This window comes from Sceloporus occidentalis, unplaced genomic scaffold, assembly GCF_023333645.1.
Source record: "Sceloporus occidentalis isolate IW3139 unplaced genomic scaffold, rSceOcc1.0.p SCAF_4, whole genome shotgun sequence".
NCBI lineage: Eukaryota > Metazoa > Chordata > Lepidosauria > Squamata > Phrynosomatidae > Sceloporus > Sceloporus occidentalis.
This window is the reverse complement of record NW_028316984.1, coordinates 31,096,362-31,120,956: the sequence shown is the minus strand read 5'-3', so window position 1 is coordinate 31,120,956 and position 24,595 is coordinate 31,096,362. Positions and strand designations below refer to the sequence as shown.

General features: G+C 41.6%; 1 protein-coding gene across 2 annotated transcripts in view; it reads left to right on the top strand.

Moving 5' to 3' along the window:
• The first annotated feature begins 2,993 nt into the window (after nt 1–2,993).
• DNAJC10 (DnaJ heat shock protein family (Hsp40) member C10) overlaps nt 2,994–24,595 on the top strand; it is a 34,887-nt gene continuing 13,285 nt past the window's right edge. For both annotated transcript variants that reach the window (XM_089519622.1, XM_089519623.1), the window contains exons 1-16: nt 2,994–3,079; nt 5,785–5,911; nt 7,623–7,978; nt 8,702–8,867; nt 10,677–10,727; nt 13,693–13,775; nt 14,608–14,739; nt 15,681–15,774; nt 16,243–16,320; nt 17,304–17,347; nt 17,693–17,830; nt 20,046–20,135; nt 20,416–20,529; nt 21,494–21,608; nt 22,381–22,508; nt 23,792–23,908. In XM_089519622.1, coding sequence (XP_089375748.1) covers nt 7,772–7,978; nt 8,702–8,867; nt 10,677–10,727; nt 13,693–13,775; nt 14,608–14,739; nt 15,681–15,774; nt 16,243–16,320; nt 17,304–17,347; nt 17,693–17,830; nt 20,046–20,135; nt 20,416–20,529; nt 21,494–21,608; nt 22,381–22,508; nt 23,792–23,908 — 1,557 coding nt within the window. In that variant the 5' untranslated portion in view covers nt 2,994–3,079; nt 5,785–5,911; nt 7,623–7,771. The remainder of the gene's footprint in view (nt 3,080–5,784; nt 5,912–7,622; nt 7,979–8,701; nt 8,868–10,676; nt 10,728–13,692; nt 13,776–14,607; nt 14,740–15,680; nt 15,775–16,242; nt 16,321–17,303; nt 17,348–17,692; nt 17,831–20,045; nt 20,136–20,415; nt 20,530–21,493; nt 21,609–22,380; nt 22,509–23,791; nt 23,909–24,595) is intronic.

The following is a 24,595-nucleotide window of genomic DNA, read 5'->3' as shown; positions in this document are numbered from 1 at the left end:
GCAGGGACCAGGAAGGAGAGGGGAGGCCAGCGGCGATGGCCGGGCTTCGCCTCCTTCTTGGCCCCCGCGGAGGCCAGAAAGGAGGGGAGGAGGCCGGCGGCGATCGCCCCGGCCTCGCCCCAGGCCTCAGAAAGGCCTTGGAGCCGCGGCGGCGGCGGAGGTGGCCGCGGTGGGCGGGGCCGTCCCGGTTTGGGTGCCAAACCGGACCGGGACCGGGATGGCACCGCCCAAACCGGGATTGTCCCGCCGGGGGGCGGGATATGGCAACCCTAAATAGAGTGGGCCCTCAGTATCCACTGAGATTTGGCTCCAAACCTCCCTGCGGACACTAAAATCGGTGGATGCTCATGTCCTATTATATACAGGGTGATTTAAAAAGAATGTTGCACAACTGAATAAGACCAGCTTTACCTTTGCACCATTCTTTTTTAATCACCCAGTACAATGGACAGTAAAATTGTGTCCCTCATATAAAATAGCAAAATTAAGGTTTTCTTTTTGGAATTTATATATTTTTGGAATGTTTTCAAGCTGTCGATGCTTGAATCCACGAATACTGAAAGTTGACTGTAGTAGGGTGAGAAAGGCAAATGACAGGCCTTGATTCAGGGCTCTCTGAAGTACAATGAAAGTTGTGGCAGCTGTGCTTTCCTTTCTGGGAGGTGAAATGCACCCGGCCCTCCACATTTGCAGCTTTGACTTTTGTGGATTTGATTTTTCATGGATTTTGTTAATATGTTCTCTCTAGGAATCACTAGGTTCTCCAGTGGAAGTCTATGGTCAACTTTAACCAAAAGTCGCACTGAAGGACCTAGAAATTCCTAGAGAGAACACTCCACTAGGTATTTGGAGCTCCTCCAGTGCAATTCTATGGTTAATATCTGGCAGATGTTGACCACAGAGTTGCTTGTGTCACTGGAAAAAAATGGAGCATATATCCCAGAGAAAGAATGTAGTTTGGGTGCCATAGGGGACCATATCTCCCATAGAAAGGCTCCTTGTGTCGCTGGAAAAAAACGGAGCATATATCCCAAAGAAAGAGTGCTAGGTTGAGTGCCAAAATGGACTCTAAAGCCCACAGAACCTGAAGCTGCCATTCATGTGAGACTAGCATTCACGTGAAAGTGGAACCAGGAAGTGGCCCGCTTCTTCACCCTGGAAGTGCAAAGGTTCAGGATGCGTTCAGACCCCCACTGAGCATGCTTAAGGGTCCCAATTTGAATCGTTGAATCTGCATGGTATGTACCGGTGTGGTAATACAGTGTGCACTCACTCTGCTTTGTGTGAATCCGCATCACATGGCTTGCCTTGGATTTGATTCCCCCTCAATTCGGAAGGGCAACAGAAGGGCAACCAGGTGTGATAAAACAGTCACGTTATGATGCGAATTCACATAGCTGAACCAGGAGTCACCTCGGATCTGAGCTGCAAAAACCTCAGTGTGATAAAGGCCCTAGTGTTTTTGTTATTTGCAGGTTTTCCACATTCACGTGGGTCCTGTGCCCTAACCCCACCAAATGTGGAAGGACAAATGTATTGTGTGGCTATGAGAAAGTGACATTGCCAGGTTCTCCCTCCATGGGCCTCTAAAACTGTTCTGAATACCTCCCAGAGGCTTGAGGCATGAAGACTTCCAGATTGTGAGATCTATTAACAGAAGGTGCATCTGCACTGAAGAATTAATAGCAAGCAAGTACATTTCTATACCACTTATCAATGCACTTAAGCACTCTCTAAGTGGTTTACAAAGTGTAAGCTAATTGACCCCAACAAGCTGGGTACTCATTTTATCCCCCTCAGAAGAATGCAAGGCTGAGTTGGCCCTGAGCCCCTGGCTGGGACTGAATCCACAACCTTGTGCCACCAGGGCTCCTACGATAGGTGCTATGGGATTTTGTGGGATACTTGCGCAGATGCCACTGCAAACTACAAATCCCGGGATCTCATAGGATGAAGCCACAGCAGTTAAAGCGGTGTCAAACTGCATTAACTCTACATGAATCCTTTCTGACTTATGGCGTCTCTGAGGCTGTTAAACCATCATGGGATTTCCTTGTCAAGGTTTCTTCAGCGGGTGGAGGCTTGCCAAAAATGGGACATTGCCCCTGAAGCTGAGAGAGTGTGACTTCCCCAAGGTGTCTACCTAGTAGGTTTCCATGACGAAGTAGGCTCTAGGGAAGCTCCTGCTGTCAACTCCTTTCTTTCAGTGAGTCTCAAAGGTGCTACATCACAGTGGTCCTCAAACTGTGTGCCCTTTAACAAGAGATTTTGGACTTCAACTCCCAGAAGCCTCAGCCATGTTGGCCAATAGCCTGGGATCCTGGGAGCTGCAGTCCAACAAAAAAAAAACCTTAAAGGGCACAGAGTTTGGGGGGAACCACTGTGCTACAAGGCCCCTCCACATATGGTTCCACAGACCTAACACGGGTATTACTATATGTCTTTGGATGCCACCATCCTAGCCAGGGCTGAGAGAGTGTGACTTCCCCAGGAGGATGGAAACCCTGGGGAAGCCACACTCTCTCAGCCCTGGCTAGGATGGTAGCATCCAAAGACATATAATACCCGTCTTAGTCTGTGCAACCATCCAGCAGGCCCTCAGTGGGTGCTCTAAAGCAGTGGTCCCCAAACTGTGCCCTTTATGAGATGTTGGACTTCAACTCCCAGAAGCCTCAGCCACGTTGGGCAATAGCCTGGAATGCTGGGAGCTGGAGTCCAAAACCCCTTGGAGAAGAGCAGCCTTGAGGCAAGCATCCCAAAAGGTTACTTAATCCTCCCCCAAATAATTGCTGCGCTTTCCCTGGGCCACTGGGCCCCAGCAGCGGCGGCCACGTCAGCCTTCGGCCAGAAGGAAAGAAGGAAGGAAGGGGAGGAAGAAATATAACCCAGCCCCAATGACAACAAGCGCCAACATCCCGCCCAGTGCTGCTGCTGCTGCTGCCGCCGCCGCCGCCGCCGCCGCCGCCTCCGGTTCGAATCCGGATCTGCAGCCTCCTCCCTCTTTCCTTCCTTCCCTCCTTCCCCTCCTCCTACGCCATCCCAGGCGCCTCCTTCTTCTCTTTCAAGCTCCTCCAGCCCGGTAAGGCTCCTCTCTCCGAGGGTCCCTTCCTCAACTCCCATGGCCTCCTCCTGCTCTTCTTCTTCTCCTCTCCCTTTCTCCCCTTCTTCTGCTGCCCTCCCTCCTCTGGCCCCCATTTTGTGGGTGCCCCCTACTATACACACAAACATACACACTCCACAAAATGGAGGGATCCTCCCCACTCCATCCCCACCATTAATGGGTACCCAAACTGTGGGCCCTTTAAGGTTTTGTTGATGTTGGACTCCAGCTCCCAGGATCCCAGGCTATTGGCCAACATGGCTGAGGCTTCTGGGAGATGTAGTCTAAAAAAACCTCATAAAGGTTTAAAGAGTTTGGGGAGCCACTGGATATTATAGATATAGAGCCATTGTGAGGAGGAGTGTGGTTTGAGTGTTAGGCTCCAGGAGAGCAGGGTTTGATTCCTTGTGGCTCAACCTTGGACGAGTCACACTCTCTCAGCCTCAGAGGATGCCCATGGCAGACCAACCCCAAGTTCAACCCTCCATTCTTCTTCTTCCCTTGAGAGGCTGCTGCCTGACCTCCTCTAGCCCCCATTTTGTGGGCACCCCCCCCCCATAGACACAAACACACTTCACAAAATGGAGGGCTCCTGGTACTCCCTCCCCCCAAAAAAAAGCAGGGTGTCCAGGTGTCCTCCTTTTCCAGGACCTGCCCTCCCTTTCAGCCTCCTGTCTATCCAGGAGGGATTTCCAAACACCTGACTTTTAAGGTCCAAAACACACTGCAGGAATAATCCAGTTTGAGACCGCTTTTAAACTGCCCTGGCTCAATAGTGCTAGGGGATTCTGGGAGCTGTAGTTTTGTGAGACGTTTAAGCCTTCTCTGTCAGAGGGAGAGAGAGAGCGCGCGCGCTAAGATGCCACAATGGACTACAGTTCCCAGGAGTCCCTAGCACTGAGCCAGGGCAGTTAAAGCAGTCTCAAACTGAATTGTTTCCGTAGTGTGTTTTGGGCCTAAGAAGAATAGGTTTATCTTTATCTATGAGTGTTTTGAGTCTTTATTGGGTCATGTCCTCTGTTTTTCTTGGATGTCCTCCATCTGGTGGGGCTTTGGCCTCCTTTGTGGTGAGGATGCATCTGGTAACCCTGCACAGTAGCCCAAAAGGAAGGAGCACTTTTTGCCTCAGGACTGTGTTAATTTGTTTTTTCTTTGGGAGCTCTTCCTTCTCCCTCCTCCACTATTGATTAATTTGGGGCCTTCTGTGCATGCTCAGGGTGGCCAAGTCTTCCCAGTTAACCCTTCTTTTGGAGGAGTTCATAATGGTATTTGCATGGCTTCTCAGGTGGCCTTTTGCTTCTTCTACCTGCCTTCCACTCCCCCCTATTAATAGCTTAAACGAGGTTTCAAGTTCAGTACCAGCCAAGGGCTCAAGTTTGATTCAGGCTTGCATCCTTCCATAGAGTACTCAGTTTGTTGGTGCCAATTAACTTACACACATTGTAAACCACAAAGGGAGTGCTTAAGTGCACTGATAAGCGGTATAGAAATGTACTTACTATTGCTGTTGCCTTCCCCCCATTTCAGCCTATCCACATTGCAGAATTAATGCAGTTTAACACTGCTTTAATGGCCATGGCTCTGTTGCATGGAATCCTGGGATGTGTAGTTTGCGGTGGCACAGAAGGCTAAATACAAAAACTACACTTCCCAGGATTGCATAGCATTGAGCCATGAGAGCTAAAGTCATGTCAAAGTAGATTCATCCTGCAGTGTGGATACACTGAAATTTGAGGTGTCTGTTAAGTTTTCACACTGCATTACTTTTGCTTAGTGCACTAATTACCCAGTGTAGATGCAGTCCATTTCAAATTACATGTTTATTTATTTATTTTGGGAATTTATATCCCACCTTTTTCCCAAAATGGGATTCATTCATTCTGCAGTACAGATGCAGCTACTCTAATATCGCTTTTCTTCCCCTATGCCTTTGGGAGGGAGGGAGGGGGGCACTTGTGTGGAGGAGCAGAGTCCTGGCTCTTGACTTGTGTGTCCACACACCATTCGTGAACCTTGAACCTCCGATTTTAGTGGGAAACCATTAAGGGGAGTGAATCTCCATCATTTGACCCCCCTCTCCATGTCTTCTTTAAGGGAAGATGGTTGCGTGAACCCCACTTTTAATTTTATATCAGTTATAGTTAAGCAAATTGGCTCCTTCCAGAAATTCTGGACTATATATATACTCCATAATTCCTACCTGTTGGTCAGGCTGGCTTCAATTTAAATGTCTGTTTCTGCTGGCCAAGGATCAGTGTGAAGAAAAGAAAGATGGAGGGTGGTTGAGTGAACCCCACTTTTAATCTTATGTCAATTATAGTTAAACAAATTGGCTCCTTCCAGAGATACTGGAGTGAGTGTGTGTGTGTGTGTGTGTATTCATTCTCCATAATTCCTGTCCATTGGTCAGGCTGGCTGGGTCATAAATGTCTGTGTGTCTGCTGACCTAGGATCTGTCTAAAGAAAAGAAAGATGGATAATGATATCTTGAAGCATCCAGCTACAGAAGGCATCATTCTTGGCTTGTTTTTAAAAGATAGTTCCCCATCCCTTAAAACGAAAGAAGTGTGGCCTGCAGTGTGTGGAATAATAGGTTGAAATCGTGTGTGGGAATGACCATTTCTGTCTTTATGTTTAGCCCTTGTTCTTTGCATTCATTCTCTTGTGTTTTTTTTTTCTCACAGGAACAATTCTGTGGAGGCCTAAGCAGGCATTTTTCTGCAGCCACATTTTACCTGGACTCACTTTTGCTGAGCTTCCTCCTTTGCTGCTTGTGAGGTACCTGTCGTTTGTAGCAGCAGAAGTTAACAGGTGAGTTTCTACTCTTCTCCTTCATCTCTGTGCTTTGAAGAGTTTCATCTTCTAGATTTTCACTATCAGTCTGTCCTTTCATACAGTCTCTCTGGGCTGTAAACCTGGTGGTCCTGAGTATAGCTGAGGGTACAACTACACTGTAGAAATAATGTAGTTGGACACCACTTTCAAGTGCTGTAGCTCCAACCTATGGAATCCTGGGATTGGTAGTTTTGCAAAGTCTTTAGCCTTCTCTGCCAAAGAGTGCTCATGTGTGACAAAACTACAAAGCCCATGATTCTATAGGATGGAGCCATGGCTGTTAAAGTGGTGTCAAACTGTGTTATTTCTACCATGTAGATTCACCCTGCGATGACTGTATGGATGCCATATGTGGGAAGTGGTGATTGCAGAGCTTGAAATGTTACGTCTAAAAAGTAGGGGAGACATAGATTGCTCACTGCTCTGGTCATTGGACATGCCAGTAACATTCACAGTGCTGGCAACTCCCAGTGTCCCTGTGCTGACTCTTCTAATTTTTTTATTAAACAAAATCACAGCTGTGCATGTCCCTTATGACTTTCTTTAGAGTGATCCAAGAAACCGCCTGTTACTATTAATAGTACAATTTCCAGAGCAATTTCCTCGGAGCTTAACAACTAGGAGTATATCCACACTGTAGAATTAAAGCAGTTTGACACTACTTTAACTGCCATGACTCTGTCCTACAGAATCCTGGGATTTGTAGATTGATGAGGCACCAAGGCTGACAGGCAGATGAGGCTGAATACCTCACCAAACTACAAATCCCAGGATTCTGTAAAATAGAATCATGGCATGGCAATTAAAGGTCCAAAACCCACTGCAGAAATAATCCAGATTGAGATTATTGGGATCCGTAAAATGCGGGGCCCAATTGCACAGATGTCCTGCTGATGGGCTTCCCAGGTTGGCCTTAGCATGGACAGAAGGATTGACTAGATAGGCCTTGGCCTGATCTAGCGTGGCTCTTCTTATGCTTATGGTTCCTATTAGCAACTACAGTGGTGACATTTTTTGATGAGTAGCCATTTTTGTTAGGATCACCCTGCACAGGGAGAGGAGATGTACTGCTTCAGTCACAACCTCAATTCCAATTCCTATCTTCTCCCACTACCACCACACACCATCCAACATGGCTGTCATCTTTAGGGTGGAAAAAAACCCCCACCAGTGTTAGTCCCAGTTACTGGATGGTCAATTCCTGCTTGAAAAATGCTCTAGAACCTTTAAAAATGTGGTATGGGCCCCAGCACATGCCAGTATGGCCAATATCCCCCTCAAGATTTGGGGGTACTATTGTCATTTGGGAGCAAGACAAAAATCCCCCAAATTTTGGGAAGTCTTGAGAGACTGGGGGGAAAGGCCTCTGATAGTTGCACACAACCTGCAATTTGCACGCCCCCCCCCCCCCCCATTGTAGATAATGTTGGACTACAATTTCACTCCTGACCTTTGGCCATGCTGGGTGGAGTCCAACAACATCTGGAGGGCCATGGGTGTGGGCAGCATGCGAGTGTTGTGGAAAGCAGTTCGAAAAATATGAAGGCATCAAGGGAGAAGGTGTGGTATCTACAGCAGCTGGAGACCCTAGAGCAGCAGAAGATACTGGTACAAGAGAAACATAGCTAATACTTTGTATTTACTATATAGCACAGAGAATCTGAAAACCTTTGTTTGCTTTGTATAGATGCTTCAGAAACACAAGTGACATCTTCTGGATTATGAAAGCAAAAATCCTACAAGAAGCTTTTTTCAAAAATCTATGCAATCCTTTTGACTACAGTATCGTGAAACCCATTGGCCTGTTTTTACTTGCACTTGACTGAAGTACTCATCATGGAGCCTCTGTTGCCCAGAATGAAGTTCATGCAAGAGCTGAGAAGAATTGCCTTGTTGTATTTAGTTTTTATGTGTCTGGTGGCCTTAGTTTGCCCTGATCAAGACTACTACAATTTACTTGGAATATCTAAAGAAGCAACAAGCAGAGAAATAAGGCAGGCTTTCAAAAAATTGGCATTAAAGTTGCACCCTGATAAGAATCAGGTAGGTCATCTTGTCATCAAAATGTGTTCCAGTGCTGAACTCTTTTGATTTCGGGGGGGGGGGGGGGGGGGATAAAGTATCATGCTATAGTGATAGAGAAAATTAATGATTAACTGGTGTAATACCCTGTGTCTGTTTTGGCAACCATTTCTGATACTAGACATAGATCCTGAAAAGTGATGCTAAAGTGATTAAATAATGGGAGTTTCTATGCCCTTTCCAATAAACGCTCAAATAGACCCCTTCCCCCAGGGTTGGAACAGCTATCTGAATGAAGTGGAATGAGTTGTAGGACCCATGGGGAAATAGTGAGATTGCAGGCATTTGTCAAAGGCAAGGTCCATGAATGGGGATTCCACATGAGAGGGTTCTTTTGCCTGGTTTTGAGTGATCCGCCCATCCCACTGCCAGCCCCATTTAGAAGATTCCCACAATCATCAGGACAGGCTTTTGGGATGATTGCCAGAGTGAGAGTGGAAAAGGCATTCACCTTCCACACCAATCCCTTTTCTGGCGCTTTGCAAGCCACAGACTTCATACATGATTATGAAATCAACAAAGTTTGGTAGGCACGTGTCTGAGAATTTCTAGAATTAATCTTGGAATGGAAGACCTTTGGCTGAAATTTCATAGAATGCTACCATCCCAAAACAACTTCAAGACTGAATGGGTTAGGTTACAATATTCTGTTAACCCACCTCCTCCGGGATTTTTTTCTTCCAGAATGATCCAGAAGCACATGACAACTTTTTGAAGATAAACAGGGCTTATGAAGTATTAAAAGATGAAGATCTACGAAAGAAATATGATAAATATGGAGAGAAAGGTTTGGAGGATCATCATGAAGGAGGACGATATGAAAGCTGGCACTTCTATCGCTATGATTTTGGTAAGATACCATGCTTGTGAGTAGAACAGGAATGTTAATACACTCGTCCCTCCACATTCGCTGGGTTTAGGGGCACGGGACCCCATGAATGTAGAAAAACCACAAATAACAAAAACACCATGTATTTACCTGAGAGAAAATCTCTCTAGAAATCTCTAGTTCCTCCAGTGCAACTCTGTGGTCAGCATCTGCCAGACGTTGACCATAGAATTGCTCTGGAGGAGCTACAAATACCTAGTGGAGTGTACTTTCTAGGAATCTCTAGGCTCTTCAGTGCGACTTTTGGTTAAAGTTGGCAATAGAGTTGCACTAGAAGACCTAGATATTACAAGAGAAAACATATTAATAAAATCCGTGAATAATCAAATCCGCTAAAGTCAAAGTCGCAGATGTGGAGGGACGAGTGTACACTGTTTTCTCTACCATGGCTTTGTAAAACTTTAGTCATACATTCAGAAGGAAAATAGTAGCCACGTGGTTAATGCTAGATTGTGGCCATTGTAAAGTAGCATGTGGTGCACATTTGGCACTTAATTATGTAGTTACAGAGGGCATCCTTTATTCCATTATCTTCACTAGGTTTATGTTTGCATTGAATCTTTTTAATGAATTGCCTCTGGAACATATAAATAGTTTCCTCCATTAAATTTGCTCTTTCATGTTTTAAGGTATGGCTGGTCAATGGGCAGCCCATATGTACTAGCAATCCTGCAAAATTATTTGAAGTTTATTTACAAGCCCTGACTTTCACAGAACCAGGAAACCCTGTGTTCTGCAAGCTCCTGTTGAAATGCCAAGCTGGCCTGCTGTACTGCCTCTGAAACAGGTGGCTTCGCCTCACAGGAGCTAGCTTTAGGAAAAGGAAGCCTCACTGGGTCAAATGCTGAGCTGTCAGAGCAAACTTATATGTGATATAAGACACTGCCTTGCCTTGTACTGAGTTGAGCCTGTTTTATCTACTACAGTGATTGAGAATAGTGATGCTCCAACTGTTTTGTGGGAATCTTTTTTTTCCACTATATTATCCATAATCCTTTTCAACTGGCATGTTGACAAGAGCTGATAGAAGTTGCAAACTAACAGTATCTGGAGAGCCACAGTTGCTCACCCCTCCAGTGTTTCAGAGAAGGAGCTCATCCAATCCTGCCAGAGCTTCCAGGGACTTTATGAGCAAAAACCACATCCGTTGTGTCCCTTCCCCAAAGAATACTCTTCACATTTACAGTTACTTTGCCACTGAGCCTATGACATTTCTCTGAACAAGACATCTAAAGCTTTGCACACAGAGTGGTGGATATGGATTTGGACTGTATCTACACAGAAGAAATAATCCAGTTTGACACCACTTTAACTGCCATGGCTCAATGCTATGGAATTCTGGGAACTGTAGTGTATGGAAGCACCAGAGCTCTCTGACAGAGAAGGCTAAATGTCTCACTAAACTACAATTCCCAGAATTCCATAGCATTGAGCCATGGAAGTTAAAATGGTGTCAACCTGGATTATTACTGCTGTGTGGATGCCTTTACACTTAGACTCATTAAAGTTAGTTAGGTTGAATTAAATCCGGATCCAAACCTATAAATAGATAGAAAAACAAGTTCCTAAATCCTCCCTGTTGAAGGCAGGAAAAGTTCTGTAATCCGTCCTAGAATGTGATTGATCTTTCTCTTTAATTTTGTGGTTCTTAAATATAGTAGTTATTTCCCTTGACATTGAAGTGTAGTGACTGATGTTTTTTATTATTATTCCTATGTTACTTAGTTGTGGGTTTTTTAAACAATGCTGGCTGGTTATTTTCTTTGCCAGGTATCTATGATGACGATCCTGAAATCATAACACTGGATAGAGGGGAATTTGGTAAGTCATGGTAGTCAACGTGGTTTCCTAAGACTTGTAATTTATTCAAAGTGCATCACTGGTGCCACGTAATCTTTTCTTGAGATTATGAAATGTTACACAGATTGCAAAATGTCAACCAGAGAGAATAATGAATGTTAGTGTTCAAAGCAAATACCTTATTTATCCCCAGTGAATCATTTGACTATAAACATTAGGATGGTCATTGCTATTGCCTTGGTGGAAACTAGTGACACTTTAAAGAGGGGGAAAGGACATTTTAATAACCTGCTTTTTAAAAAACTTTAATTCTGCAGCCTTGAATGTTTGCACTGACTGGTCACTTAACAGCAGAAATATTAGGCATCTAAATGAAGCACAGGAGTATTTTACCCATCCCCTAACTATTCTATTCTTCTTAAGATATTTGAATTAGATGTTTTCTATAGAGATTGCACTCCTAGTTGGGAAGAAAAGGTTTGATTGTATAATTCTGTCTCAGTTCATAATTTCACATTAGTATTTTTAGGAAAAAGCAAATTCAGATATCTTAGCTCTCCTCCCAGAGAAACAGTTCACAGATAACTAAGTGCTGGCGTGTGTTTGCATTTCCTTTTTGTGTTTGCCATTGGTATTTACAGAGTGTAATATGTTTACCTTGCACGATAGCCACATGCCTGTGCATACACTATGATTTCTCCCAGAGCTGGCATTGGAGCCACTATTAGATTTTCCACTCCTTACAACGTCAGGATTTTATGGTCATCACCTGCAGCTTCTGATCTGGTATAAATAATAATGTTGCAACTGAAAGTAACTATAATGTTGTAAAGTATTTACAACTGTATAACTTGCAAAAGGTTTACTTGGGTGGCTTTTCATTTATACACTTATAATTTTATCATGCTCTTCTCTCAAAGGATCAGGCAACATACCTGTAACTCCTTCATTCTCAGTAAGAGCTCTTTGAAAGCAGCTTAGGCTTTTTTTAAAAAAAAGTAGTTTACCTAGGGCTGGGCAAAAAGAAAGAAGGAGAAAGCAACTGGTCCAAAGAGCTTTGTGGCTGTAAAAGTGGGTTTGAACTCAGGTCACTCAAGTCCAGGCCCAGCACTTTGACACCACACTGTCTCCCCCCATTTTTCTAAAATATGTATTAGTTGAGCTGTTAATGCTTCTCTCTTTATCTTTCTTCCCTCTGTCTTCCTTCTCCCCTCCCCCCAAAACTGAATATAGTATGTATTTGAAATAGTTGTTCTCATCCAAATGTGTGTGTGTGCTCATTCGCTCAGAGTAATGGCTAAATTGGCCTGATTGTGTGTAGGAGTTGGGATGTGGAATTGTTCTCTGTTGCTGAGCAACTAGAAACAGAGATGGTAGCCATCTCTTAAATACTGAGATCTCTGAATATATGCAGTGAAAGCTGTACGGAACCAGGATTGCCTCTACTCACAGATCCTACTTCATATTTTATTCCAACCCAAGCTTTTATTGCTCTTTCTATTTCAGTGGTGGGTGCACAACCTGTGGACCTCAGAGCCTGAAGATACCCTCCTCTATAGCATTCAGGGGTGCCCTGACTCACAGAATTTCCTTCTGCTGATTTTCTGCCATTGTTTCACAGCTGTCTTGTTTCCTCACTGCCCATAGCAGAGAGGAAAGAACAATCTCTTTCTTCTCTCTTGGAATAGAGAAGGATTGCCACTCTCTCCCAGTTTTAGTAGCTCAGGAAGCAAAGGTCCATGAGCCCTGCAAGCATTGTTTTTGGACATCAAAGCTGAAAAAGCTGAGTTAGAGAAGGAAAACTGTTCTGTTGTTGTAAGACACTGAATGGTGTTTCCGTACCTGAGCTGGTAACTGCAGACACATTCTTATGACAATAAGATGGTAATTTACTAAACTCTAAATTCCACCTTTCCCAAATGTTCCATTTCCCACAGTGGCTGCCTAAGAACCATTCTGGACTCTCAAGTCAGATATAAATATAACCTTGTTTGTCACTTGTATTTCTGACTTACTGCCTTGCTACAGGGAAGTTCCTTTTATTGCCATGGACAATGACCTGTTCAGTACTGCTTGCGTGCTTGTTTTTAAAGCAGAAACTAGCAAATGTCCTGATGTTGTGTGACTCCAGCTTCCATCTGCCCTAGTGGCCAGTTGTCAAGTGTGATGAAAGCAGATGTTGAACATCTGGAGTGCCACATATTCCACACCCCTGCAAACAGCACATCTTAAGGCAATTAATTCTAATAATTATTTGGACATTGTCAGAAGTTGTTAAGGAATCTAATAGTGAGGCATAGAGATGGTCTTAACAGTTGCTGCAAAATGCTGGGACCGCTCCTTTAGAGAAGACTGGTTGTAACTTTTTATCATTCTTTGGTTAGTTGAAGGGAGCTAGGATATCTTAATTTTGGCTCCAAGAAGCAATATAGCACTATCACATTGTCTTATACAAAGGGAAATGCTTCACATAAGAGTTTCGTGGTGTATGTAGCAGATCAGAGGGTGACTTTGTGGCATTGTTTAAGACATATACGGTAGTAGATCGCTCTTGTCAGTTCTGTTAGTAGTGCCAACTGACAATTTATTTATTTAAGCGATTTATTAAGCTATTTTTTTTACCCATCTGGTCTCCAAAGTGATGTGCAATTAACCTATAATTTTAAATTGAAACCAACTTTGAGGGCCAATTATAAAAACTAAAGACTAGACAACATAATGTAGCATTGACCAGCCACTGGCATCTCAAGATGGGCCTGTTTGTCTGGTGAAAATGTGATCTGTAGATTATTTGCCCTCTATTTGAGAGCACACATCCCTTCAAGATTTGTTTGTATGGAAACACTCCTTTCTCGCACAAAACAGAGAACAAAATTGGGCCTTACTAAGTGATTCAGCAGGTTACTGTGTCATCCAGTTCTGTGTGAGCTGATACTGGTGAACAGTAAAAATAGCAGCATAATCGTTATCCTTCTCTTTAAAATAGATGCTGCTGTTACCTCTGGAGAATTGTGGTTTATCAATTTCTATTCCCCTCGATGCTCACACTGCCATGACTTGGCACCAACGGTAGGTATAAATTAGTCCCTGTGTGTCCACTACTGCATTTATACCTTATCTTTCTTTGGCATGAAGAGGGTCTCATGGGGACTGATTGAGGGGGGAAAGTGAAGACTTTTTATAGGTTGAGATAAGAGGGATGCATCATCCTTTTGCTTGGAGCAGTCAAAGTCTAGCTGTCCACTTCTGTGCCTGTTTAGCCCTAATGTCATGCTGTAGCAGAATTGCTGCAGGTTTATTGTTGCTTTTGGGGTTCATTTGCCAACAACATTTGTTCCATCATCTTTTATTTGCTCATGGCAGCTTGTGCAATGGTACGTGTTATTGAACAAAATGAAAAATGTGCAGGCCTAGCCTTGGGTAGGTTTGGAAGTGGGGAGCTAGAAGTAGGGAGTTGGATCGAGGCAACCTCGAATTCCAAACAAGGCTGGTGCTGGAAAGGGCTGAATTCAATCACCGGTCCAGTCACCAAAGTCAGATTCTAAATACCAAACTACAATTAGATTTTGCAAAATTAAGTTATATCCAGCAGTATGTGACCCCCTGATTCTTAGTCATTGCAATCAAATTACCTTCTACAAGCTCTGAAAGAAGCTGGAGCAGAGATTTCTGCTTTCTCTTGAGAACATGGGGACAGATTATTGGGTCATGCTGGGGTGATAAGAGTGTTGGGTGAGCCAGTATTTTCCTTTCACCAACCAACAAATATTAAGTTGGATTTTGGAGCACTGTGTTTAAAATGGGACAAAGTATTTAAAAATTCTGTATCATGGGTTTGCAAAAATGAGCCACATTTTAGGTAAGAAAAAGTAACTTGTTGTTGTTTTTTTTAAATCTTAAGTGGAGAGAATTTGCTAAAGAAATGGATGGATTAATACGTATTGGAGCAGTCAACTGTGGTGATAACAGAATGCTCTGCCGAAGTAAAGGAATTAATAGCTACCCAAGCCTGTATGTTTTTAAAACTGGAATGGTAAGTAAGTAGAAGCTCTTCCTAATCCTGCTACTACTTGGGGCTCCAAGATAGTCATCTAAGGAGTAACAGTGCATTTGGCAAGCTCTTGCAAGGGGGAGATTTTCCACCATTTATTTGAGACAGTGCAGATAGATAGCTTCGATGACTACCCATGAGACAAAGGACATGCAGTTTTAATGGCACAAGTGTGGCAGAGGGAAATCATAGGGACAAGTATCTGGTGTAGAAATGGCAAGCCAAAATGCAGAGCTTCAGAGTGCTACTTTTTTGGGGGAAACTATGTCTCCCAGAATTCCCCTGTGAGATATGGATACTGGACATGCTGGTCAGGGGATTCTTGGAATTGTAGTCCAAAAGACCCTGTTTCCAGGCTTTGCTGGAATGGCAAGATTCCATAGTCCTTTGGGGGCATTAACACTTGAATGAAGCAGAGAAGTGCATGGCAGTGTGGCACCATTGAACAGGGAGGCCTGAAGGTACTTATGAGTAGAAATTTCCATACCACCAGAGATCTAGGTTTACCAGGGTTTCTTATCACATTGAGGCTTCTACATGAATTCAGGGATATGCAAGCGGAAGGCAATCTTAAATCTCCCTGCTCCCCTTAGAGAGATCAAGGAGTGGGGACAGCATATACAACTCCATCCTCTATATATGGCATTGCTGTATTTGTTCAAGGAAATATTTGCTTCATGATAGCTAACATGAAAAGAGCTAGCCTTAGTGGGGCTAATTTGATTTTTTGGATTTTTTAAAGTGTGTTTCTGAAGAAGAGTGCTAAATAGATAATGGATAAGTTATTAAGATGAGATATTTAAGGTTCAGGGTTATATTCCCAGATTTCTGAATTAAAAAATAAAGAAGTAGGAAGAGATAGCAGTTGACTAATACATGTAATCCAAGACCACTTTATAAACTTAAGATCTTTTCCCTTGTAGAATCCAGTGAAATACTACGGAGACAGGTCCAAAGAGAGTTTAATGAATTTTGCTATGCAGTTTGTCAAAAGTACAGTGACAGAGTTATGGGCAGGTAAATCTCATATTATTCTTCAGTTTGCAGATACAGTCAGCCCTCCCTATCCTCAGAGTTTTTATCCACAAGTTCAAGCCTCAACAGCTTGAAAATATTTTTTAAATATATAAATTCCCAAACCTTGATTTTGCCATTTTATGTAAGAGATACCATTTTAGTATGCCATTATGCTTAATGGGACTTGGGCATCCTCAGATTTTAGTCTGGGGGGGCGGGGGGGAGGCCCTGGAACCAAATCCCAGCAGATACCAAGGGTCCACTGTGTTATGAACTCTACAATCAAAGTGTAGAAGATAAGTAATTCACCCAAAATATGCCATATTCTTAATAGAAATGTAAAAAAGATAAAAGTGCTGTCAACATACAAAGCAAATAGTTTGTACTATGTAAAGTTTCTAAATAAGTCGATTATTTAGAAACCTGGTTGCCAATCCTGTAATCACTGTTTTGCTTTCTCTGTTTTAGGAAATTTTGTTAATGCTGTTGAGACTGCATTTGCTTCTGGGGTTGGCTGGTTAATTACCTTCTGTGCAGAACATGGAGGTAAATATATTTTACAGCAATTAACATTTAAGATAGAATTTTAATGACTGTGACATCCAAGTGTCAAAGTAAAGAAATTGACAGTGGAAGATAAACAGGAATATATTGTTACATTTCTGTTAGAAATGCCTGAAAGATAAGAGCTACTATAATTTTTTTAATGAATACACATAAAGGTTACTTATGCCAGGAGACCATTAGTATTTGGTCTTTTGTGTGCAGATCTTTCCACACTGCCTGAAATTATTATTAACCACCAATTACTAATGCTGTTTCCCAGTGAGATACTGAAAACACACTATGCTCCACAACCGTGGAGGAAACAAGCAGGTTTGAGTGTTAGTGACGGCCAAGGAGAGTGAAACTAGAAAAAGATGGAGGCTGCTCCCAGGAGCAAGTATAAATAGAGAGGCAGAGGTGTGTGTTAGAGGAGTGTGTCATTTTACCCTGAAGGGTTAACAGCTAGGGAAGACTGCTGCGAAGGGCAGCTTGAAAGGATTTAGTACCCAAGTTAGGGACCAAAAAAGTATATTTGATAGTATCTTGTGAGATAAATATACTGTATACAGCGCACCCTTGCCTTATGTGGGGGACCCGTTCCAGACCCCCCATGTAAGGCAAATTCCACGAATGCTCGAGCCCCATTGAATACAATGCCCTCAGGTGTGATGGAAGGTTGCTTATGTTGAAAGAACGTTCAAATGCCAGTCCAGGTCAGTTTTGTGCTTGGAATGGGGAGTGCCGTATTGTCCATTTTAAATCCCCCTGGTCTTTTTCTCTTTTCAAGTAAACTTCATGTCCCTCATTTCAAAAGAGAGATGTACAGATATTCAGTTTCCAGATTTTTCTAGTAATTGGTGTATCTGTATGACAAATATAGCTAATTGTGTTATGGGAATAGTTTAACTGTTTTTTATCAGATGTCTTCATTTGTATGTTTTTGTATATGCATTTGTGGATTAATGTAAATTGTCTTTCTCTAGATTGTTTGACTTCTCGAACACGTCTTAAATTGGCTGGCATGTTGGTAAGCTTTATTTAAATTGATTAATGTTCCAAGAGAGGGCTTGATTTGGCCAAAGTTAAATGCTTCAAAAATCTTGCAGTCTTCAGAAACAGAAAACTAAACACATACTGAACTCTCCCACTGAAACTTGGAGGAGCTTAACTTTGGAATATGCCTGTTATTTTAACATCCTTTCTGAGGCATGTAAGCTATATAGTGATTCTGATCTCAAACCGGGAGTTTGTGAGAGAGAAAGAAAAAGACAAACACAGAAAGAGAGGGGGATGTACAGCTTTTGTAGAGGCTCTTCTGTCTCAGTTTCTTTTCCTCAATTCACTTTTTTCCCCTGTTGCTTATTTTATACAGGAAGGCCTTGTTAATGTAGGCTGGATGGACTGTGCCACCCAGGGTGAGCTTTGTGATAATTTGGATATCTCATCTAGCACTACAGCATACTTCCCACCTGGAGCCACCTTAACTAATAAAGAAAAAGGAGGTGTTTTGGTATGAGTTGCTTTACTATTGGTTTTTGTATACATACATACCTGCTGCAGCTGGTGATGGTGATGGAGGAAGCAGAGGAAGAAATAACAATTATAAATATTTTTTCAGTATATTTGCTTTGTGTTCATTTGATTTATATTTAATTCCTGGTACTAAAAGAGAGATTAAATGATATGTGTTAGAAAACATCCATGCTCTTTAACTGTATCTGATTCCCCCATACCCTGGATACTGTCCAGTCCTGATCCAGAAAATTACATGCGGGAGCATGTGTTTTCTGTATCATCATATTATTTAAACATTCTTGTGCTTAGGTATCCTAAAGGTGCTACAAGCCACAACAGTTTGCCTTGCTTGCTTGCTTATTAATTAAACTGTTCCTGCCATTAGTCAATGCAGCTGAAATTCTTCTCAGGCAAAACAAAACAAAAAAATCCAATAAATGAGGTTGACTGATTACTAATCTAAAAGAGACGGCACTAGGTAAATTTATTGCAGTTATCAACCATCTCTGAATTAGATAAAATGAATTTGTGCCCAGGAATTGACAGGAGGCATTCTTGTAAAAAATCAGATCCTTTGTTATAAATGAATTTAATCCAATTAAAGAGATAGATGAAATAGTTTGGGCAAGAGATATTCTTCTAGAAGAGTACTTTGTAATTTTAAATAGTAAAAGAAAATTTGAATGTATTTATTCTTTTTGGCTTTTTGAACCAAAAAAGAAAGGGCATGATTTTAATCAGTTTAGCAAATGTAAAACTCTTGGATTTCAGTTCTGAAGAGTAAGCACAAGCGGAAATCTAATCAAAGCCAGGGACAACTGAACAGTTTCAGTTCTGACAATGCTTGTGTCCTAAACACTAGCCCCAAGTGGGCAACTATGGAGGGGTAGGGTTCTTGACAGGATGCATGGCTGTTTCCAAAGCAAGTTACATCTGGTTCTGGAAATTGGTTGAAAAATTGTTGACTTTGGGGGAGGGTTATTGTTTTTGTAGGTTAAATCAGTACAAATTCTATTTTCCTGTGGGGGCTAGACTATGCTGGTGTTTTTAAGTGGCATTTTTTTTTAAAGAAAAGGAGTTGTTTGACAGCCTCAGAGTTCCCTGGGGCCACAAACAGGCTTCCCAGAGTCACATGTAGCACTTTCTGCATCCTGCAGTATGTATGTATGTATGTATTTGCCTGTTCAGAGTTAGTGGGTTTTGTGGGTTTTATTGTTTTTATATTGTGTATCATATAAACTCTGTTGTTACCTGCCTCGATCCCCAAACGGAAGAGGCAGGATATAAATAAATATTTTATTATTATTATTTATTAGTACTCCTCTTTCTTTCCTTGGTTTTCTATGATGTGCTTATAAACATGTTTTTTCATCATAATGAAGAGATAAATTTCTGACTTGTTGCTTTAGGTTTAAAAAACACAGAGAAAGCAGTATACTTAAGGGCAGGGAGAATACACTTACTCAAGCAATTATGAACATCATTTCAGCTACACATACTGAATGTAGCCTAAGAGGCCATGCATTTTTGGGATAGGTAGCATACTGGTGGAGGCTCAGCTGTGCTAGGACCACAGCAGCAGGATGACTTTTACATCCACTTTTTATTAAAGTTTGTCATTGCCATACTGTTGCACAGTGATGTTCCAAACTGGCAATGAGGATCTTCTTTGGCCAAAATGTAAAGTGAATTGGAAAAATACTTTTATCTTTTCACCAGAGGTCAGCAACTGTCCTACCCTCATTCAGCAAATCTTGAGTGAACTTGGTTGGTTTGCCAGTTGACCAACTACCCTTGCTTTCTTGTCTTTCTAAAGCAGTTTGATCAGACTTAAGCAAGGAGGAGAAGCATACAGACAATAAGAGGTCTTTCATTGTATGCTGCCCTCCTACTCACGGTCATGTCAGTCACTACCTGGAGTGCTTTGCGGGATGTCAGAAGAATGCATGGGCTAGAAGAGGAAATAATCCTCCTCCTTATTCTTGTCCTCCCTCCCCCAAATTTATTCCAGTTAGTATAGTGATTGCCTCTTGAAAGGCATTAGTGGCTGTTCAAATGTGTGCATGTTCCTTTAGTATAGATAAATTGCTGGCTCCATTCTGGCTGTTTAGTTCTGGGAATTTTCGTCCCCAAAGAAAACATTCTATGTTTTGAAAGTGAGCATGTTACACAGTAGAATCAAATTCAAGCAATCATTTCTTTTTCTCCAGTTCCTGACCTCCTTAGATGCCAGAGAGATATATTTGGAAGTCATGCAACACCTTCCAGACTTCACAATGATCTCAGCATCTACCTTAAAGGTAAAATTCCAATCTTAATTGTGAAGCATATTTAATATTAATATTTCTGGGTTTTGTTTTTTGGGTGTTTTTTTTTTTTTTTTTGAGGGGGGGAGGAGGATTAATAATAGATTCTGGCAAAGCTTTTTTGCTGCAGTTAACCTGAAGGTTGTATTAAATTGTTCTTTGGATATTTTCTTCAGAGGGGTGGGGCTTAATTGGTAGTAATGGGTTTGTTTGTGTTGACCACTCATTAATAAGCACATGTCTTGTGGTTTTTTACCCCCTCTATCGTCATAAGGATCACCTGGCTCATCATCGATGGCTAATATTCTTTCAGTTTGGCCAGAATAGCAAGTCAGAAGCACATGATCTTAAAAAGCTAGGTTTTCTCCTTAAAGAAGAAAATATTCAGGTAAGAACAAGAGAGCTTCTCAAGATTGATGACCCTGGGCTGGCAGGGATGGGTTTAACTTGCCTGATTTGAAGTGTGAGCCACTTCTCCTGCCCCAAAAAGAATGTCTCTTTGTAATTTGCCACCATGAAATCCTCCTCATTACAAAGTGTTTTTTCCTCTTTTCAGCTGCTTACAGTCTTTCCTGAATCTGTATTTCCACTCTTGTCTCCAACATGCATCTCACTTCTTTGAATTTGGAATGCTGGAGGAAGTCCTAACTCAGATATCCTCTCTCATGTCAGTACCCAGTAGCTACTGGAGAAGGGGCATAGCTCACTGATGGAGCACATACTTGGTATCCAGAAGATGCCATGTTTTGTCCCTGCCAATTCAAATGTGAAGCTAGGAAAGAATTTGGCCTGTGACCCAACAGTGCAGCTGTCAATGAGGCTAATCACTGTTTGGTTAGATGGAGCAAGTCTGATTCAATCTAAGGAATCTTCCAATGTTTTTATCTCTCCATTGTGAGCTTGGGGCTTATGCGTGTGTTAAGCTAACTGTCATTATTTCTGGGATGGTAACTTCTTTCCCTTTTCCACCTTGGGCCAGGTCAAGAAGTATGAATGTGTCAGGTTTTTAAAGTGCTTCTTTGGGACATCACTTTGAAAAATGTTAAACTTGTATCATAAAACGATTATGAGCTCAAATTTCCTCTTCCATGAATTTTAATACTGTTCTTTGATATCTCCCTCTCCTGCAAAGTTGCATAATCTGTCTTTTCACTGCAGGCTATATTAATTTGCATGAGGCATATACCGTATTTCCGCCAATACATGAAGTAAAATCAGAAAAACTAAAGTAGTGCAGTATTATCTCTTAAAGACATTGTTCCCGTGTGGAGGAATGGGATTCCCATGCCCATCCCATATTTGTAATTTCATTATCCAAGGATGGTAATGAACAAATTGATATTTTCCCACAGGTTGGCAGGTTTGACTGCCTTACTGCACCAAAGATGTGTAACGATCTGTATGTTTATGAACCATGTGTGGTAGCCTTTAAAGGGAGGGGATTGGAAGACTATGAAATCCATCATGGTAAGCAACCTTTCCACAGAAAAGTTAGAATTTTAATGATCTCATGGTGCCTATACATCCTTGCACACTGCAAAATTATGACTCTGTGATTCCATTTTAGCTGCCATGGCAGCATCCTATTTAAATCCTGGGATTGGTAGTTGAGGGAAGGGCATTTAGATCTCTCAGCCAGGGAGCTCCTCTGGTGCCTCTGACCAAACTACATATCCCAGGGTTCCACAGCATACAGCCACAGAAGTTAATCAAAGTGCTATAATTATGTAATGTGAAAGGACCCTTGGAAAGAGACTTTATTACTTGTATTGGCATGTAATAATCCCGCCTTGATCCACAGGGAGAGGCGGGAAATATAAATAAATCATATTATTATTATTATTATTATTATGTAAAGTGAGCATCTTAGATTTGGATTTTTTTAGGCAGTTTGTTTTTCACAGCTTGAACCAATTTCACCACTTGCCTTCCCCCTTTTTTACACTGTTGGATGTTCCCCTCTTTCCTTCATGTTTTCTGGACTCAGAATATTCCCCTATTTTTTCCATGAAAAGCAAAGATTGTATCTGAATATTTTCAACTAAAAGCCTGTATGCAGTACAATTGAGGGAGGATTGTGACTTCCATTTTAAAGTACCAAATCATGTTTTACAGGCGGAGAATCATGCAAGTTTGATCAGTCTTCCTTGTACATTGTTCTTCTGTTCTGTTGAAGAAATAATAGGTCTCTGTCAACACCAAAATATGCTTATTTTATTCATTTGTTTTCTGTCTGAAGGAAAGAAAATTCTACATGACATAGTGGCTTTTGCTAAGGAGAGTGTGAATTCTCATGTCATCACGCTTGGACCTCAAAACTTTCCTGGCAAAGAGAAGGAACCATGGCTTGTTGACTTCTTTGCACCTGTAACTATCAGAACATTGCTTATTTTCAGATATACATTTATACATCTATATATGCATGCTGACAGACAATTTCTTTAATGTAGTAGCCTTTTTGAAGACATTCTAGATTGGCAATATTCATTGTTCAGGAAGTTGCACTGAGGAACATAAAAAGCCAATATTCCACTGAAGGGCACATTTTCTCATGGATAATATGAATAGTTACAGGTTGCATCTCCCTTATCCAGAATTCTGAAATCTGAAATATTCCAAAAACCAAAACTTTTTTCATGGGTGGCTGAGATAGTGACTCCTTTGATTTCTGATGGTTCATTTTACACAAACTTTGTTTCATGCACAAAATTATTTAAAATACTGTATAAAATTACCTTCAGGCGATGTGGATAAGGTATATATGAAACAAATGAATTTTAAGTTTAGAGTTGGGTCCCATCTTCAAGAAATCTCATTATGTACAAATATGGAAATACAGGTGTTTCAAAATCCAAAAAACAACAACCCTAAAACACCTCCAGTCCCAAGCCTTTTGAATAAGGGAATCTCAACCTGTATTAGTATTCACAGACTTCATTTCTCTACTCCTGTTTCAGGGAGTAGAAAATTCATAGTTCATGAAATATCCAGTGGTTAAAATATTATTAATAGCTTATTGTATTACCATACTTGACTATACGTTGACCTCATGTATAAGTCAAAGGCAAGTTTTGGGGCCAAAATTATGGATTTTGTCATGATCTGTGGGTAAGTAGAGGGTATAACTTGGAGGCACCTTCAGTGTGCGTATGTGTGTGCACAGCAAGACAGTCTCTAACTGAGGCATTTTGCTTCAGTGTTTCAATTTTGCTTTCACTTTGCCTGCTGGTGGGAGAGGGATCCTGTTTGTCACCCAGGACTCTTTCTGCTTGGTGCAAGAGACAAATAAACTGCTCTGATGACGGCATGGGGAAATCTGAAAGAGCTGCTATTACATTACCATACTGACCTGTAAATAAGTCGACCTGGGATTTTGGGATCATTTTTGGGCATAAATTTTTAGACTTATAGATGAGTATATACGGTATATTAGGCAGGAAAGATCAAGTGGGGAGAAGAGATTGAGCTTGGGGTCTGGCTACCTAATGCATCCCAGCTGCTTTCAAGGAAGAATCCAATAGTGTGTAATACAGTATTTTCCCTGATCAGATTTTCCAAAGAGAAAAGGTGGGCCATGAGGGATTGAACTGGGCATTTGAAGGGGTGTGTTACTCTCTTATGTTTGTATGTCCCTCTCTCTTTTTTATTAGTGGTGTCCTCCTTGTCGTGCTTTATTGCCAGAATTGAGGAAAGCATCAAAGCAGCTCTACAGTCAATTGAAATTTGGTACTCTAGACTGTACCATTCATGAAGGGATTTGCAACATGGTAAATTGCAAGTACAGTTATGTTTTCATGATATGGGTCTCTCTGTTCCATTTTAACCTCCCCCTTAAAAGTGATGGCCAGATTTCACTAAAGCAGTGACTGGTTCATATTCACAAACCTACATATTCACTGATCTGGAGAATATATAAACACTGTGAAAGTACTCCAGTCCTCACTTATGGGGCAACAGTGTTGCAATCGATGAGGGTCTGTTCTTCTGTCAATCAGCAAGCAGTTGACTGATGTTCTCACTACTCTTGAATGAGCAATCTCTGGTGCAAGGAGGCATTACAACAAGAGTCAGTGTAAAAGCACATAGCACTAACATTAATATATAGAATTTTTTTAAAAAAATCTTAATTTTAAGGTGATGTTTTAATGGTTTACCAAAATGCTGGAAAATTGCAGCTGATAAGGGCCACAGCTCAACAGGTCTTTTACATACTATTCTCAGCTGCAGCTTCCAGCTTCACCACTAACAAGGAGTTGGATAGCTCTCAGTACATATTAATTGATTACACTAATTAAAAACGTAAGCCTTTTATTATAGGAAGAGGTTTTGTGTACAGCTTCCTGTGATGCTAACCTGGGAGTAAATCCTATTAAACTTAGTTGGCTTCCTTTGAAGAAGATGTATGTTGTTCTAAGACATACAGCTTCTGCAGTGTTGCACACAAATGTTCATTA